A 17,833-nucleotide genomic window follows, 5' to 3' on the forward strand; every position below is an offset into this window, starting at 1 on the left:
TATTGTGGCAGGATTTTTTTAACATATTGTCGGTGTTTGTTTTAAGTATTTTAGATTTTGCAGGTTTCTCTCTAATGTACTGTCTGCAAGTCACATTTAAGCACAATTTTGGTCAGTTTTTTGATTGCTCGCTAACCGTCATGAATTATGTGTTCGTGTAGCAGTCCGCACAGACCTTGGTTTCCTGTTCTTTTTCACAAATATGGTGTGAGCAGCCCCTTCTAATCTGTGTACTTGATGTGTACTTTGCCTTCAATTGGTAAAGGCTGGGAGCTTTATGTCTGTGTCCAAAATGTTGAGTCCAACTTCAAATTGTTTGGCAATTTCGCCTTTCTTGGTGTGGCTATCCAGCAGGGGCATAACAGAAGCCACTGCAGCGCAGATGGCCTCCACAATTTCAGGGACCCCATTCAGTCCAATGCAAATGAATGTGTGTGTGATATGGAAGACTAAGTGGCACCTTTTCTCATTCTGCAAATGGGGCCCCGTCATTTTACGTTAGGCCACTGCTATCCAGAACAACAAAGAGTTGAAAACTACTAGCCTACAAATTGGAACATTAACAATCGTAAGCACATGTAGAATGTTTGTTAGAGAAAAGCAACCAAATGGTGCATTCATAGCCTTAGTAGTAGGATAATTAGTAAACACATTTAATGAGCAAATTGATGAGGGACAAAACACACAGTTACCACTCTGCTTCTTAACATTGTGGCCCTTTATAGGCTCAATACCCATTACCCTTGCATCCCTTTCTCACTGGAATTCAATACAAAAGGCCTCACTGCCTCCCCCATACAGCAATCACACAAAAGCCCTTCTAATAAAAGCTTCCCCCGCTATTCCTCTTGTCTGTTTTTTTGTCTTTTAACTTTGGACGCATTGTCAGCGGTAGCGGGGCCTCATCAGGGTCGGACGGCCATAGCAGGCACCGGACATTCCCCCAGTGAGCCGGAGGGTTGGGTGCTGGTTTTGTGCCAGTGGGGGCCGGTTTTGCAGCAGTGCTGCAAGATCGGCCCGGTAACAAAAGCGGGAACGGTGCTTCTTCCTAGCACCTCCGGCCCCCCAAGGCCGGTCGAGCAGCAATCTGCCAGGGCTGGTTGCTGTTCCCAGTCCAGCTCATTGACCAATGCAAGAAGATTAGTAATCCTTGGAGTGCTTCAGGAGTACATGGTGCCTTCTCTGGATGTCCTTTTGCATTGCTGAGTAATAAGGTTGTTTTGAGGCAGGGGGTGTTCAGCTCTGATGGAGTCAGGCGGATCCAGTGCAGCTGGGCCGTCTCTTCCAGATTGGAGGACACTGGTCTTTGTGTGCTTGCTTAGGTTTCCCGCAGGGGTAAGCCGTGATGTCCTGGTGTGGGCAGAGTTAGTAAAGACCCATTTGGGACAATATTTATGATATGTTATCGCCTTACAATCTCCGTTTTTTATTAAGGCTTGGGTTCTTTTTTCCAATTAGAGTTTCTTTGTGTGATTTTAATGCCTGATTGGTTTGTGGGATGAGATCCAGTGACTCAATTTTAGAAGCTGGTGGGCTAGCTTCTGATAAGTGCCAAAAAGTTAGGAAAAAGAGAAGCTAAGTGGAAGCATAAAATATATTCCTCGTCCCCGGACGAGGAAGGACCTGTTCCAACAAAACTTTTCTCTAGAGGTGGGAATAAGGCTAAATCCTTGATGCCTGTCATGTCTCAGACAGAGGTACAAGACATGGTAGAGGGTGCGGTGACCAAAGCCTTAACTTCATCTGAAACTAAGATGGGGAACAAGACTTTGTGAAAAGGAAAGGACAGGGATTCCTAATCCTCTGATTTAGATTAACCCACCACATCAACATGATAATATTTCAGTAAGGAATAGATGTGGGAAACCCTTTCTCATGTGAGACATAATTTACGTTTTCCTCCCTTCAAGTGAACGAAGAAGGTGATACTCTCTTTCCACAATATGTCAGGCCTTGTACCATGACAATGCCATTTTCATGACACAATTAGAGATATGGTGATGGGAGAGTAGAAAGAAGTGGATAAAGTAACGGCTCTACGATTTATTCAAAAGATTTACCTGTTGGAAGGTGATGATGTGCTTCCTCATAATGTCAAGGTGGATTCTATTTTGCCCACTTTCATTGGTAAATCTGCCATCAATCCAGAGGACTGTGTCCCTTCTGACTGATCCTTCTGATAAAAGAGTTACTTCAGTTACGTGGAAAGAGTTTGCAGCAGAAAATCTGGCACTAAAAGCAAGCTTGTGTGCGATACATACTGCCCAGTCGGTTATTAAAGACTTTGATCATCTGGCAGCGGCTCTCCAGGAGAGTCAGGAGTGTTTTGCATCATGGCAAGTATGAAAAGACAAACACATCTGTTGGCTGACATCTCTTAGGATGTGATCAAATTGACTGCAATGTTTTTGGGAGCACTGATTGCAGCCAGACGTAACCTTTGGATGAGGGAATGGAAAACGGAAGCTGTGGAGCAGAATATGTTGGTTAAGATTTAATTCCAGGGCAAGATTGGAGAGCAAAAGGATTCAATGATTTTGAAGGCTATGAAAGACCGAAAACATACTCATCCATATAAAGGGAAGTCTGACTCCAGGAGATTTTGGGATAAGAGAGTCAGAGTCGGATGAGGTTCCAAATTGTTTTCTGTTTGTTGGACTTGTGTAACTGCAACAAACGATGGACGGAATGCTGAATGATTCAAACATTCAACCCCAGTCAAGAGTTCTAGGTTAAATCCATCGTTCCTTTGCCCACAATGCCACCCCAATTTGGACCCAGCCATATGCCAATCAGTCTTGACCCTGTGCCTCATGGGGACAGTCCAGACCAAACTGCCAAGCCTTGGCCCTTTTTGCAGGGTCATCCCTGAACGTTTTGCCTTCCTCCTGGTATTTTTTCTGACCTGGTGTTGATGGTTTTAGTACTCTGGGCACTTTATCACTGCTGTCCAGTGTAAAGTGCATGCGCTCTCTGTGGTAAACATGGTAAAAGTGGTCTGCCCCTGTTTGGCATATTTAATTTACCTATCAGTCCCTTGTAAAGGTGTATCTCATATACACAGGGACAGTAAATTAAATGCTACTGGTAGGCTTGCAGCGCTGCTTGCGCCACCCACCAAAGTAGCCTTTCAAACCCTTCTCAGGCTTCTGCCATTGCAGGGCGTGCGCACGCAGTGTACTGCCGCTGTGACATGGCACATAAAGTGGTTGCCATGTCTGGGATTCCCCTTTTACTACATATCTGTCACCCCTAAGGTAGGTCCTAGCTAGCCCTATGGGAAGGGTGTGCTGTAGGTAAAATGTAGCAGATGTGGCTTAACTATGTGGCATGCCCTGGTAGTGACAAACAGCCATTTTGGTTTCCCACTACTGTGAGGCTGCCCTCTCATAGGAATGCATAGGTGATTCCCTGATATGTGTTTCAGTGGTGCTGAATGGGCCTAAACTGCATTTGAAGTAGTGGGAGGAGTAGTCCCTGAACCTGAATACGTCTGTGCCTGCCTTCTACAATGCTGGCGCCACCCCCCTGTGCTGTGTCTGGGGGCCAGAGCCTACACTAACAATGAGAGTGTTTGTGCACTGAAAGGATGTTCCTAAGTGCCCCCCAGAACTGGTTTGGACTGGGCATTGAGCCCTGTGCAAGGGGGAGAACAAAGACCCTGACTTGTCTAAGTATTGGAGCTGTGACCCTATGAAATGAGCTGTGTGCTGCTTGGTGCTTACTTGCAGCCGGTAGGCTGCTGTACTGCGAGGAGGAACCGCCTTCTGGGGCTCCTTACTTGTGGGAGTGACGCTGCTGCCCTGATGAAGAGCCCCGGTGTGCTGGCCTACCTGGGCTGATTGAGCTTCAGGGAGAGGGCTAAGCACCCTTGCCCTGGGAAGAGTACTGCCAGGTCATTTGTGCTGTAGACCGGCTGGATGCTGCTGGGGTCGCCAGTAGCAACTATGGAGAAGTGCAGCCTCTCTCCTCTGCAAACAGAGAGGTAGCGGTGTGTAGAAGTGTAGCCTCTCCCTCCCTTTGCAACTGGAGGAGTAGCACCTGGTAAACGCTTGATCTGTTCCTAGGGCTTGAGTGATCCTACCCTATGACGCTGAGGAGCCTAGGAGCCGTATCACAGGAAGCGTTCTCCCGCTCCCAGTTGTGCTCAATTGTTGCACTTCCAGTGCTTAGCAGCCGGGGCGCTGCTACATGGGCCCGGGCTGCGTGGAGGTTCCAAAATCCTGAGGAATCCCTGGACGGATTACGGGTGCCCACCCCGCATTTCCATTCACGAAGAGAAAGCAGGCAGAAGTCAGGCGAAGCCTGAATGTGGGCGCGGCCGCCTTCCTGAAGACAGACGCCAATCTGACAGAGACATCGCTCCAGAGGCCGGAAGACAGGCAGAGGTTGCCTGGTTGTGGGCAGGGCCGATGGAGGCTTCGCTCCATGCCCGACTGCCCTTGTTCATTTCCTCCGGCTGCAGGGCGGTTGCACCGTGGGATTGTGGACAACCCACAGTGCGAGGCCCCTGGATGAAACTGCTCTGCATGTTTTTGGCCTGATCGCAGCTGCACCGCATGAATGTGGGCAGATGCCTTTGTCCTGCAGCCACAAGAGAAGCCCCAGTGAGTGGGGCTGGGAGAGCACACTGTTGGTGCTGATTTTTGGTCATACAACTGCACCGCCAGCTCGCAGGCAGCTGCAATGTGAAGCACATGATTAGGGTGGACAAGGGTGCGTTGCACCCCCTCCCCCCATGAGGATTGTGCCCAGAATTGAAGGCTGCATCTGCAGTCAGGCTGCCCTGACTTTTGGAGAGAGGGCATTATGGGGCAGCCCAAGACGGGCCCCCGAGGAAGGCCAGTTGGCCTGGAGGTCCCCATATGCTTTAGTGGGGCGTAAGGCCCTAAGGTGATGTGTGCAACTCATGAGTGTTACTGTGGTGCACTGGTAATTGAGGCAATATGCCTAGGATGTTCTGCAGAATATGTTTATACTCCCTGCAATGTTACCAGTATTTACTGATTGTGATTTGCACTACTTGTGTATTCTAATGGTGATGACAGTGGCCCCATTGGCCCTGTAATGTATATAATACCATGTAAAGTAATACCTAGTGCCAGGTGGCACAGTGTATATATGTGGCTATGCTCTGATGTGGTTTATGGAAAATACAAAGGCTATTCTTAAATAACCTTGTGTGGAGTTTCTTTTGTGGTGTGCCGCCTCAACTTCTACGCTCCCTCACGCCAACTTCGATCGACCGACCACGCCCTCGCCACCGTCCCCCGGATCCGAAGAGCCACCACAGGAGGAAGGTCCTTCTCCTACCTGGCCGTCAAGACATGGAACTCCCTCCCGACCCACCTCCGCCTGACCCAGGACCACCTCGCCTTCAGGAAGCCGCTCAAGACCTGGCTGTTCGAGCAGTAGCGGACCCCCCTCCCCCAGCGCCTTGAGACCCTCCGGGTGAGTAGTGCGCTATATAAATGCTGTGATTGATTGATTGATTGATTGATTGATTGATTGATTGATTGAGTGTGTCGCTGCTGTGTGTGTGTGTTGCTTAAACTCTTTACACATTGCCTCTGGGATAAGCCTGACTGCTCGTGCCTAGCTACCAAGGAGGTGAGCAGGGGTTCAGCGTGTAACTCCCTTGCCCTGACTAGAGTGGTGGTTTCTGCCTGGCTTGGGTGCTTGCCCTAGTCAACCAGAAATCCCATTTCTAACACTGTTCAAAAGCCAAACTACCATATAAGGAACTTTTCTCCCAAAAAGCATACCGGTAAAAGAGACACAGCCTAAAAGAGGTCCTGATAATTATGGTTCCCCCAAGACCATTCAAGTGGGAAGGCGACTACATCACTTTTTGGATTGCTGGCAACACGATCTGATAGACAAGTTGGTTTTGAACATTATCAGTGAAGGTTATGCAACGGACTTTCTCAACTGGCCTCGGAGAACTGGGTCAAAGATGAATGTGTCCCAAATGGCTAATTCATTTTTACAAGGCGTGAAATAATTGTTCAAAAAGAGGATGATTGTAAGAGTACCTTAGATGGAGAGGGGAAAGGTGCATACGCAATCCACTTTGGACCAGAAAGTTTCAGGAGCACACAGGCCTGTCCTGGATTTGAACTGAGTAGGTTCTTGGATAAAAATTCTTCACTTTTGAATGGTGACTCTGCAATCCTTTATCCCACTAATAAGACCAGGGGATTAGTTGACAACAAAAGATCTGGAGGATGCCTATCTCTGTGTGCCAACAGAAGTTCACACAGAACGTTTTTGTGGTTCGCACAAAAAACAACCACTATCAATACAGAGTTCCTTCTTTTGGACTTGAATCATCTCACAGGGTCTTCTCCAAAGTTTGGGCTCCATCGGCAGCTCTTCTTCATTCTGAGGGAATTTTTGTCCATCCTTACCTTAACACTTGGTAAATCCAGGCTCTATCAGAAGGGTTGCTGCTATGTCGTACACAACCTGTGCCAGATTTTACCTTCATGGGGGCGTGTTTTCAGACTCTCCACGGAAGGTTTCTACTACCACCGAGATGGACTGCCAAGATTCAGATTCAAATTTTGTAATTGATGATGCACAAAACTTAGTAGTTTCATGGGTCAGGGTACAGGGAGATGGTGCCTCAATGATTTTCCTGGTCCCCATGGCGTCATTCCATCTCTACAAGTTGGTGTCATGGATTTGACTAAGTTGGATCTGAGTTCCCAAAACCTGATGCACACAATTGCAGTTACCCAACAGGGGAAAGTGATCTGGAGTGGTGGATGAACTCAGACGATCTACTGCAGGAGCTTCAGTTAGACCCTCCAGATCTAGAGGGAGCTCGAAGCAGTGAGATGAGCTCTTCTATCTTTCAAGTCTCAACAGAAGAGGAATGTTGTCTTGGTTCAGAGCACAATGTTGCGTCCATAACCTATGTCAACAAGCAAGCAGAAACAAGGTCCAGAGCCCTAAACAAGATAGTTCACATAATCTTCTCCTGAGCTTAGGTCTCCATGATATTTCTGACATCGATTCATATCCAGGGAACTTCCAATGTGATAGTTGATGTTCTAAGCAGGAACATTCCATCTTCCCTGGAGTATTCTCAGGACCATGGAGTTTTCTCTGAATCTGGATGTTTTGTCTCTCTTGATTGGTTGCTGGGGCCTCCTGGTGATGGTTCTTTTTGTCTTGAGTCTCAATGCCAAAGTCCAGAGATTCTGTGTGCAAGGTAGAAGGACGATTAGCCTTGAACGATAGATGTGCTGTCATGTCAAAGGCTAAGGGGTCTGTTGTATACATTCCCTCCCTTTCCTCTCATCAGACCTTTCCTTGTGAGAGTGAGAAAAGAATGGGTGCATGTAATTTTGATTGCTCCTCGCTGGCCTCAGGCCACCTGGCATCCTCTCTTACTGGTTATGATGGTGTCTCTGTGTGGAAAGTTCCTCTGGTTCTGTCTCCTCTCGACGTCCCTGTCTTGACAATGGAGTAATTATGGAAGCTCCACTTGATGGCTTGGAGGTTGGGAGGAGAGGATTAAGGGGCTAGGGAGTTCTGGAAGAATTGGTGGTTACATTGCAGGCTTCCAGAAAGTGGTCAACTCGCTGATCATACAATAGGCACTGGGGCTCTTTTTCACACATGTGTGAGATCCCACATCTGTGAATTTGATAATGATTGTGGGGTTTTTGCAGGAAGAGTCATGGTAATGATTATGGGTGACTGCAGGCAGCGATCCAGACGTTCAGGGGTCCATAGACGAATTTGGCAGTTGAGGACGTTTTATTTTCTAGACTCTTGAACAAGCAGACTTTGCAGTATCTGACTCTCAAGGCTTTTTTTTGTGGCAATAACTTCAGCGAGAAGATTGGGGGAGTTAGGGGCTTTCTGCAGAATGTTTCAGAACAGGGTGGTATTAGTTCTGGTGCCTTCTTTTGTTCCGAAAACCAATTCCCCCTTTCACAAGCAACAGGAAGTGATTTTGCTTGAATGTTATCCTTTGGAGGAGGAGGGTAAGTTAGAGTAGATGTTAGGAGGGCTCTCCTCATCTGTTTACAAAGGGTACATCCATTTAGGAAAGTGGAATCTTTGTGAATTTTGGTCCATGAGGTAAAGAAACCAGCAACTGCGACTTTTAGTGGGTGGGTCGAGCCCCTTATTGCAAAGACCTATGAAGTAGAGGGTCAGTTTCCTCTATTGCCAATTCAAGGGAGATCGACTCGTAGCATGTCTACCACTGAAGCCAAGTTCCAGGGAGCTTCGATTTCTGAGATATGCCAGGCAGCCACATGGTCCGAATCATCTAGCTTTTCTAAACATCATAGACTGTCAGACTGTATAGCATTCAAGATTTGTGTTTGGATGCATAGTTCTTTCCTCTATGAAGGAGTAGAGGAGAGTTGGATTTCTGTTTTCAGTAAAAGCATGTTTTTATTCAGCATACACTGTTAGTTTTTCATGATTTGTTGGCATGCTAAATCTCATGTGTAATGAGTTCAGTCGAGGGAGGGACGCAAGGGTAATGTTTAAATTACCAGAAATTAATTGAAACGAGGAAGTAGACAGAATTATGCCATTAACGGTGAGTCATTAAAGCATTTTTCACGATTACCCAAATACCAGTCACAAAGTTAACTATAAACAATTTAGTGGGATAGAGAAAAGAACCCACAAATAAAAGGTCACATGGTGGACTCCTTGTTCCTCATCACTTACTCAGTCACATTTACAATGCATTGTGTATAAAAAAAAGTATGTTTTCTCACCTTCACCGTCGGGATTGGTTTCTTTGGAAGGAGAGGCTCTCTGGCAGCCAAATCATTGGAACGTTCTTCAATTGATTTTATTTTCTGCTCCACCAATAATTGCTTACGTTTCTCCAAGTAAGGCCCAAAGCTCGGAAGTTTCTAGAAAATGAACATGTTTTGTTTATGCAGTTTCAGGAATTTCAATATCTCCTTTATCCATAATGATTAAGTAATGTTCTCACATGTATTAATAAGCATTTTTCTGGTTAAAATACATAGGAACTGTTAGCTCATTTTATTATCTACATCCAACTTTCCATTTACTATTCCGTACATAGTTCTCAATTTTCAGTAGCAGTCGCTGAAATATAATTATTGAATATAATTTTGATGTCAAATTTGTATTTGTTTGCTTTAACCAGTATTGTGTGTTTTTTCCCGATGGTACTACGTATTAAGTGTTGACTTTTGGTGCCCTCACAAAACAGAGCAAAACTTAATAAAAAACGAAAATGAAGTATTGCTAAATACAGAAAAAACCTGCATTGAAAATATATATGTATATGCAAGTAATAACGTTTAACCTCGGTTGCCTTGCTGCTGAATAACACAAACTATCTTCTCGATATTTTTTTTAAAAAATTGATCAGTTGGCGTGGAATTTCATTCTTCTTAAATCTATGGTGGCAGTCCTGTAAATTGGGTAGCAAGAGTCCGCCCTATTGGAATGACAAGGTCTACGGCAACTACGAGAACCCATCGCCCCCCCCCCCCTCCCCATGTACATCATCCACAATCTCTTGAGGAATATCTGGGGAGAGATTGGACATTTCCAGCGGAATGAGATCCTTAATAACTGAATTCCTTCGTAATTTTTCATTTCCAGATGGATTCTGATGCTCCCGCTCCGAAGATCCAGTAACTCCAGCACCAGGGGTTACTGGTACCTACGGTATCTGTAGATACAGGTGGCAGAGTTACTGATACTCAGATTAGGAACTTTTAACGAGACCCTAAATGTGAGGACACATTATTTTCTCTTAGAAATGCTCATCCTTATTCATATGATGGTGTGTGAATATTTACAGAGCAAAAATAATAGTGGACAAGAGCGTTCTCTGCAGTGTTTTCCGCAGCAGTTCGGATGACTTTTGAGCTGCCATCCCTTCAGTGGGTTCCTTGTGGGAATTATTAGATAATGAATAAAGAAGAATGAAGAAGACTTGTTATAGAAGTAAAAGGGACCAAAGAGTGACGCTCTGCACCAGATGAGGTGCCCTGAGTTTTGAGAAGGCGCCAGACGGGGGTCTTGAGACCATTTTAAGGACACTGTGCTACTCCTCGGGGAACCAAGGAGTTAAGTATATGATATGGATTGGTTCTAGACTCCTGGTCTCTAGTTCTGATGCCTCTGGCCCTCTGTTTTTGGTGCAGAACCTGTCACCATCCCTGTTAACTAAAGTGCATCGGAATGTAACTTTGTTCTCTGGTGAAAAAAAGGCGGACGTCTCATGCTCTGTGGTGGTGGTGGCAGTAAGGCAAAGAGGAGGTAATTTTCATTTGACATGTTTTCCATTTTTTCTCATTACGCGATACAAAAGAAGGTCATCATAGTGTATTTGGAGGAATGGATGTTTTTCGCAGTGGAAGCCCTTGGATTAGGATATGGCATCCCTGGCTTCAAGAGCGATAAGACAGTGTCACACAACTGAATACATTAAGTAGCTCCTAAAAAGTCTTCTAGAAATGTCTCCACCCAAGTTCAAGATTCTGGTATTTCTCAATGGAAGATGCATTAGAAGAAACTTCTAAATAGTGAATAGAAGAATTTGTGCACACTAAAGGAGGTGTGGAATTGGTAGGGGGAGTTTAACTATTGTATATTCTAGTGATGTTCAACTGGGTGGTGACAGTGTGGGAGGGTATATAGCATAGAGAGAATCTCTTTATTTTGTGGACTGTGTTTGTGTACGCTCCACTTTGAGATAAGTAGTTATACTACATATTTAATGTACTGTTTTTATTCAGATTTTCTTAAGCGTGCATTTGATTTTATGATTAAGCTAAATTTGATGTTTATAGCTTAGTACTTAGGGGTCTAAGCGAGAAAGGAGGTGGTGTCTATAAATAAAAAAACGTCGGGAGCCCGTTACGAGAATAGAGGAGAAGGTGCAGGACGGAAGCAACGTTATCAGTAGCACAATACGGAGGGAAGTAGACGGAAGGGTCTCGCGTACTGCTTGAAAAACGGATTTTTAAAACAATTAGCTTCAAGAGAAACACATAAAGGAAAAATTAGGAGCACCTTCACACAACAAGTACAAAGACAGGATATAAGTGAACATACCGCCAATCATAAGGCGAGAATTACGTGTGTTACAATTTCGTTCGGTCTTATAAAAAGTACAATTCTTCGTACGGCTCCAGTAAAAGAGATGCAATCTATACTAAACAAAAGGACTATTAGAAACCAGAAAAGTAATAAATAGAGAGAAATTTATGTTTTTGCGTTGAAAAAGATGGAAAGGATCAGATAAATCCATCGAAACGCGTCGACGCAAGTTGGAGAACGCACAATCACCAGTGGAAGTTGGTCCGGTTATCACATAAATACAAGTTGAAAACGGACTCCCTACTTATTGTGATAGTGGATGTGCATACCTAAAAGACTAACGAAAGGAGTCTACTTTTTTATTTTCTCTCGTGTGTGCATTAATATGATTTAATGTTTTTATGAATTAGTGTTCACTTGTTTTGGTATGAAAGATGTGCTTTTAATTGTGGCTTTAGAGGGGAAGTACAACCCTTGGTGTTTTTATATATAAATGTATTGATGTTTATTTTAATTAAAGAAAAAGATCTGCAATCTATCTCTAGATTTTGTATTAGTGTTATTTAGGCCATGTGAACTGAATTGTGTGTGTTTCTACGTAAACAGGTTGATTTGGATTGGAAGATTTATATGGTTTATATTGTATAAATTAGTTCCATGGGGAATTTAAATCTTACTTGCTAAGAGTACCCTATCCCTTTGGTTTACAAAGGGGTCTCTCTCTTTAATTTACACTATAAATAAAAAAAGACAAGGGAAACTGCCCAAAACAGTCCTAAATAGAGGTATACTTTCAGGGAAAGAAACGGTGAGTCAAGAATTATGTGATTTGAAATAGAATAGTAGAGAGGAATTGGGGCGCCAACAATGAAAAGAATAGAGAGTAAAAAAGAGGGAGAAAAAACACCCACGCTTCAGAATTTGTCTTAGTCCCTGGAAGGAAGTGAAGGGCAAGATTAACCCCCTCAGTAGTTGAGTTAGCAACCTCAATTAGGCAATTTGTGGGGAGACATTTTAGGAGTGGGAAAGAGGGAGAGAGAACCCTAACCGATGATCAAATGGCAGATAAGATTTCACTTGATGAACAATCAGTTCTGTCACATCGGGAGCAACACTCTAGTGAGTCCTCGTATGAGGAGGCTGTCTGACCAGTCTCCCGGGCCCTCTTCCTCCCCTAAATTTTGTTTGGGATCTCTGGGGCTCTGAAATAGAAGGGAGTTGAGAGAGGAAGATTCCAAACCAATTAATGGCAATACAAAACGGTCACATACTAAGTTATATAAGTACTTTGTACAGAGGGAGGGTGTGACAAGCGCAGGGGTTAGAGACGTTTTTGGGGCAAGAAGTAATTCTCAAGAAAGGTTTAGTAGTTAATCCTTGAATAATATACCAGAAACCTCTGTATGCCCATTCTGGTCTATGCTGGATGTCATGCTACCAATGCAGAAAACCGTTCACAGGATATTAGAATCCGTGCTTTTAAATAATGAGGCAATGGAAAACCAAGCTAATGTTTTTAAAACAATATATTATGAATTAAAAACTAAAACCAAATGCATACCAACACTAGTAAGGCCAGTAGAGGACTCAACTGAAACACAAGCTATCTCCCAAAAGAAGTCTACCACTGTTTTTGTGTTACACCAACTAATGTTGGTGAAGAGGCGGGGTGACTACCTCTTTTTTAGGAAAACTTGTCAAATAGCCTGGGAAATAAAAACAGAGGATGGAAAAAGAAACAGGAAGAGTTCCAAACTATGATATAGAGGGAAAGAACAAAAAAATTAATCGCCAAAATAAAGAGATGAAACCTCTCATTTGCCCACAAAAATACTCTACCACTTAGGTTGGTGCTCAAATTATGCAAGCACAAGAGAAAAATAAGGTGTCTGTTAAAAGCAAGTCAAAGGATATTCTATTGCAGCAAAAGGAGAAAGTGGTTCAGGAAGAAGGCATATGGAGAAAGAAAAAGGACAAGGAAGGTATGAAGTTTGCGAAGTGGGAACCGATCTCAAAGGTCCCCAGGAAATTAGGAAAAGTAAATCAGTCAGCGAAATACAATCTGTATACATGTTTGAACCCTTTCCTCAAACAGGGGCAAGAAGAGTTTGCATTGTATTTGGATGATTCAAAAAAGGGAAAAAAGGGACTAAATTAAACGCTCTAAACCGGAGTAAATGCCTGGAAAACTTAAGACGTGTAAAAACGTTTGAGGCAATTTCATCAGAAGATATAAAAAGTGTTGTTTTTGTAAAAAGAAAAGATGGGAAGGAAATCACTAAGGGTCTGATTCAGATCTCGGTGGATGAGTTACTCTGTCACAGCGGTGACGGATAGCCCGTCCTCTAAAATTTAAATCCCGTAAAATAAATGGGATTTAGATTTTGGCGGATGGGCTATCCGTCACCGTTGTGTTGGAGCAACCCATCCGCTGAGCTCTAAATCAGGCCCTAAGTTGGTGTGTGGGTCAAAATTAATAAAATACCTGATATCAAAATGAGAATTCGATTTAAAGGAGATTGGAATCCAATGTATCATATATAAAGAAATAGGACAGCCTCAGCTTGGAGCTTTTCGCAAAAACCATGCAGAGTTAACCTCAGAACAGATTAGAGATATTTTGCATGCTGAACAAGATTGGAGAAAGATTGTGGGAGAAAGTGAAAAAATTATATGTACGGATACAGAATAACAGTTCTGATTGAAGCACTTTATTAGACCAACCAGTGTGATTCCATTATGAACCAAGAAAATATGGGAGGGGCAATCTTAGTGATCTAGACTAGGAGGAGGTGTCCTCAACCCAGGACCTAAAAATACTCAGTTGGAATGTATATGGCATAAAATGTCTAAAGAAAAAAGGAATACTAGAGATGATGTTGGATCTGTATGCAAGAAACGTGGTTATGCGAGGGGAAAGGCAAAACTTGAAACTACATTCAAGCCAATGTAGAAGCTAAAGCAAACAAGCAGGGGCTTCCTGCAGTTGGGCTACTAACCGTAGTATCTGTAAAAATAACTAAAGGAATGCGTTTCCTTTCTACAAATGTGAATGGGTACAAATAAGCAAAGTGGATTTATACCAAAATTCAGTTGTTACTATACCATTCAAAGACCTGTGCAGTATAATAGCCTTGGCATGTATAGCTGTGTGAAATTGAATTTATCTCATTTGATTGTAATCATGAATGTCGCTTCTTTGGTAATTAATAAAAAATAATTTACAGAAAAAAAAATTCAGCTGGCATAGAATATCTAACTGTGGTGAATGTACACTTGCAGAAAGCAGACATGATATACAATGAAAATCGGCTTACAAACCGTAAAGAGTATATTGAAGTCTGCATGTTTGAAGTTCGAAAGTTTTGTTATTAATCATTAGAAATCTGAATGCTAGAATTCAGCCAAAAAGCCAGAATCAAGATGGGTATGATGAGCTGGTCAATGCTTGTAGTATACCTGAGGCAATTATTTCTGGTGGAATATGTAAAAATATGGATACAAAATGGTCTGATATGATGCATAATTTAGGTTGCAATTTCTTTTAAATGCCCGATTTCAGAATGATATTCCTGCTCGTGAAAGATTCTGCATTGGACTTCAATCATGCTTGATGTGTTTATACCAGTTTAGTAAATTCATATAATTCATAATTCAGGGTGTTACATGTAAATGGCAGTGATTAAATTCCTTTGGAAGGCTAGTGACAGGTGCAGAGTTTTAGATAGAAAGCAATGGTGGCGATTTCAGATATGACCTTCCCAAAAAGGTTAAAAACAAGATTGGATGAAAAAGTGATGGCCAGATTAAGGAACATTCAATTGGAACCCATAGAAATCCCACTTATGGAGGTGTTAAATGTGTTCCTGAGGAAAATGAGTGAAGTTATACATAGTATATGTGTGAAATGTGGAATTGATAGGATGAAGAGAATCAGAGGCGGGAAGCATCAACCAATTCAGAAGCAGTGGTTTGATGCTGAATGCCAGATCTTGAAGGACCAATTAAGAATGCTGCAACCGAACTTGATGAGCGAAAAAGGTGGCAAGTCCTTAGTGATTCTGAAACATAAAGAAACTGTTAAAGAAAACAAAAACGTTTTTCTGTGTTAGGAAAACTGGGATGAGATGATGGAAGCAATCATCTTGAAGGACAAGAGGAAGTTTTGTTTATTAGTTCATAGGGGTGTAGGAACCAAATAACTGAGGTTAGAGTGTATGTACCCTGAGGAAGTATGGCGAAGACATCTGGAGAATACATATGGGAAAAGTTGTCAGGATTTAAGAACAGGGGAATATATGGTACATAGCGATATACTGAATAATCTAATGGTTAAAAATATAAACAGAGTGATTATAACACTATCTTTAACGAGAGCAGATAGGCCTGACAATCTACCTGCAGTATTGATAAAAAATAATGTTGATTGATGGTGTGAGATTCTGGAAATTTTGTTTAAAGCTATAATAAACACAGGTGTAGTACCAGTAATCTGGAATAAAAAGGGCCCTGTCCTGAATCCAAAGAACTACAGATTGATGGACATGGGCGAGAAAGTCTTCAGTAAAATGATCTTTAAAAAGATTAAAAGTATGGTGTGATGGAAGGATTGATACCTGTAGAATCCTGGATACTCCACCATGGATCATTGCTTTAAATGATGGACCATTGCTACGAAGGCAAATGAATGGAAAGCTAATCTCATCTGCTGTTTTGTAGACTTTTGGGCAGCCTTTGATTTGTTGAACTGCAAGATTCTTTGGGCTGACCGGAATAATATAGGGATACTTAGTGTCTTACTCAGTATACTTAGGGAACTCATTCAGGAGAACTGGGCACAGGTGGAATTAGATAATGATGGCACCCTACAAGACAAGATCGTGATTGGGAATAGCCTGAGGCAAGGGTGCATGTTTGAATGGCAGTGAAGGGAATTTGAAGGGCAGTGCCTGTAAAGGGCGTTGAATATGCCAAAATATGCAAAAGTACAGGCACTAAGGCTGAAGTTAGCTATGATTGCATGGACCTGCCTTTCGGAGCTGGCTGTTCTGAGGTTTTGAAACAAGTTGCTAAAGCCACATGAGCTAAAGATATCTCAGTTCTGCAAAGATGGAATTCTAAGAAGTGAGATGAACTGGGCTGCAGGTCTAAGGAAGCTAATGTAGTCATCGAAAGATGAATATTTATTGAGCTCTCCCAGTTGTGATGTCCTATTTCATGTTCCCAAAATAGCCATCAGGGAAAGAAAGGCCGAAATGTTGAGAAAGAGGGATATCAAGTATGTGGTAGCGAAGAAATCTACCACATTGTGTTGAGCTTCATGGCAAATTGATACCACATTTGCCTATCTGTTTGATCTGGCCGATCCAGTTATGAGAAAGGAACTTTTACGGTTTCAAATTCAGATAAACCTCATTTATCATAAGGTGGAGTTGGCCAAGAGATTAAAGTCAAATGGGGGTTCATGTGACTGTGGTCTAAAAATGCAGATGAATAGCCTCTGTAAACAGTTTTTAGCTGCTCCTTTTTATGTGTAATATCCAATTATTTATGTGATGTTTTATGATATTGATGGTAATGCTTTTAATTATGGGTGAGCGCATAGCGCACAGGTTCGAACCCCAGTGCCGGTAGCAGTTCAGCTCAGCACCAGGTGACTCTGGGCATTAGCTCACTTAATCTCCCCAACGGCCCCAAGCGCCTTGAAACCTTAAGGGGTGATATGTTTGCGCTTTACAAATAGGAATTACATTACAATTACAGCCCTGCCAGTCTGCTATCCTCAAGCTGGCAGCTGGGCATTTGCGTAGTCTCCGCAAACAGTTGGAACTCTTTCTCTGTCCACCTTTCAGCTTTGAATTAGGAATTTTCTTTTACAGAAATACTTAAAAACTGTCCTTTTCTCATTAATTAACTGATCCACATCTCCGCAGTTCTCCAAATCCCTCAGCATCAGGACATCTTGAAGCACACTTTATAAGATGCCTTACATTTAATTTTACATTACCATATACATCACGGCCGCGGTGTTACATACTGCACCAGTGCACATTTCCCTGCAACACGTTTGCCCACTCACGGACACAGAGTCATAGCCTGGGGTGCTGGTCCCAGAAGGTCTCTACAGGACCTTCACAATGGCGAGCAGAGGTGCATAGGCGTCTATCTGGCCAGGTGGGTGAAGAATGTGACAGCAACTGTGTTATAACTTTCCTATGCATCTTCCCTGGTGCCTTGGTCCTCAGACTTTCATTACAGCAAACTGCCTTAGGGCAGGTGTCAGCCACAGAATTATGAAAGCACCATGTCCTAATGACAAAGACCCTCCACTCCAACAGAATTTCCTCACCACCCTCAAAAGTGTCTACCAAGGGGAAGAGCACAGCAGAGACGTACATTCTGCAATGGGGAAGGAGCCGGTGACTCCAGGAGGCCTGCCAAGCGCACAGTTCGTTCCCACAATTAAATGAAGGACCATTCCTCACTCAAGGAAATAATACACAGAAAATCATCAAAACTTGGTTGAAGGAAGTGCTGGACTTGTCATTGTGCCTCCTTATGCCATTTTCCGGGGGAGGGGGTGGACACAGGCTAGGGCTGCCGAGAACCATACCTGAAGCAGAAGCACCCATAGTCCCATTATGGATCCTGAGGTGTAAAACTAGTTGGAACTTTTTTTTTATCAGCGCAGACTTTATTTTCTAGTCTGGTCCAATGAAGTGTAAGGTGATTCTCCTGCATGTCACCCAGAAATATAATCGGATTA

General features: G+C 43.1%; 1 protein-coding gene across 2 annotated transcripts in view; it reads right to left on the reverse strand.

The window, feature by feature from the left end:
• The window catches only part of DPYD (dihydropyrimidine dehydrogenase), a 3,539,101-nt gene that overhangs the window by 75,219 nt on the left and 3,446,049 nt on the right, over positions 1 to 17,833 (reverse strand). For both annotated transcript variants that reach the window (XM_085601856.1, XM_085601855.1), the window contains one exon: positions 8,754 to 8,894. In XM_085601856.1, coding sequence (XP_085457982.1) covers positions 8,754 to 8,894 — 141 coding nt within the window. The remainder of the gene's footprint in view (positions 1 to 8,753; positions 8,895 to 17,833) is intronic.

This window comes from Triturus cristatus, chromosome 4_2 (genome assembly GCF_964204655.1).
Source record: "Triturus cristatus chromosome 4_2, aTriCri1.1, whole genome shotgun sequence".
NCBI classification, from domain to species: domain Eukaryota; kingdom Metazoa; phylum Chordata; class Amphibia; order Caudata; family Salamandridae; genus Triturus; species Triturus cristatus.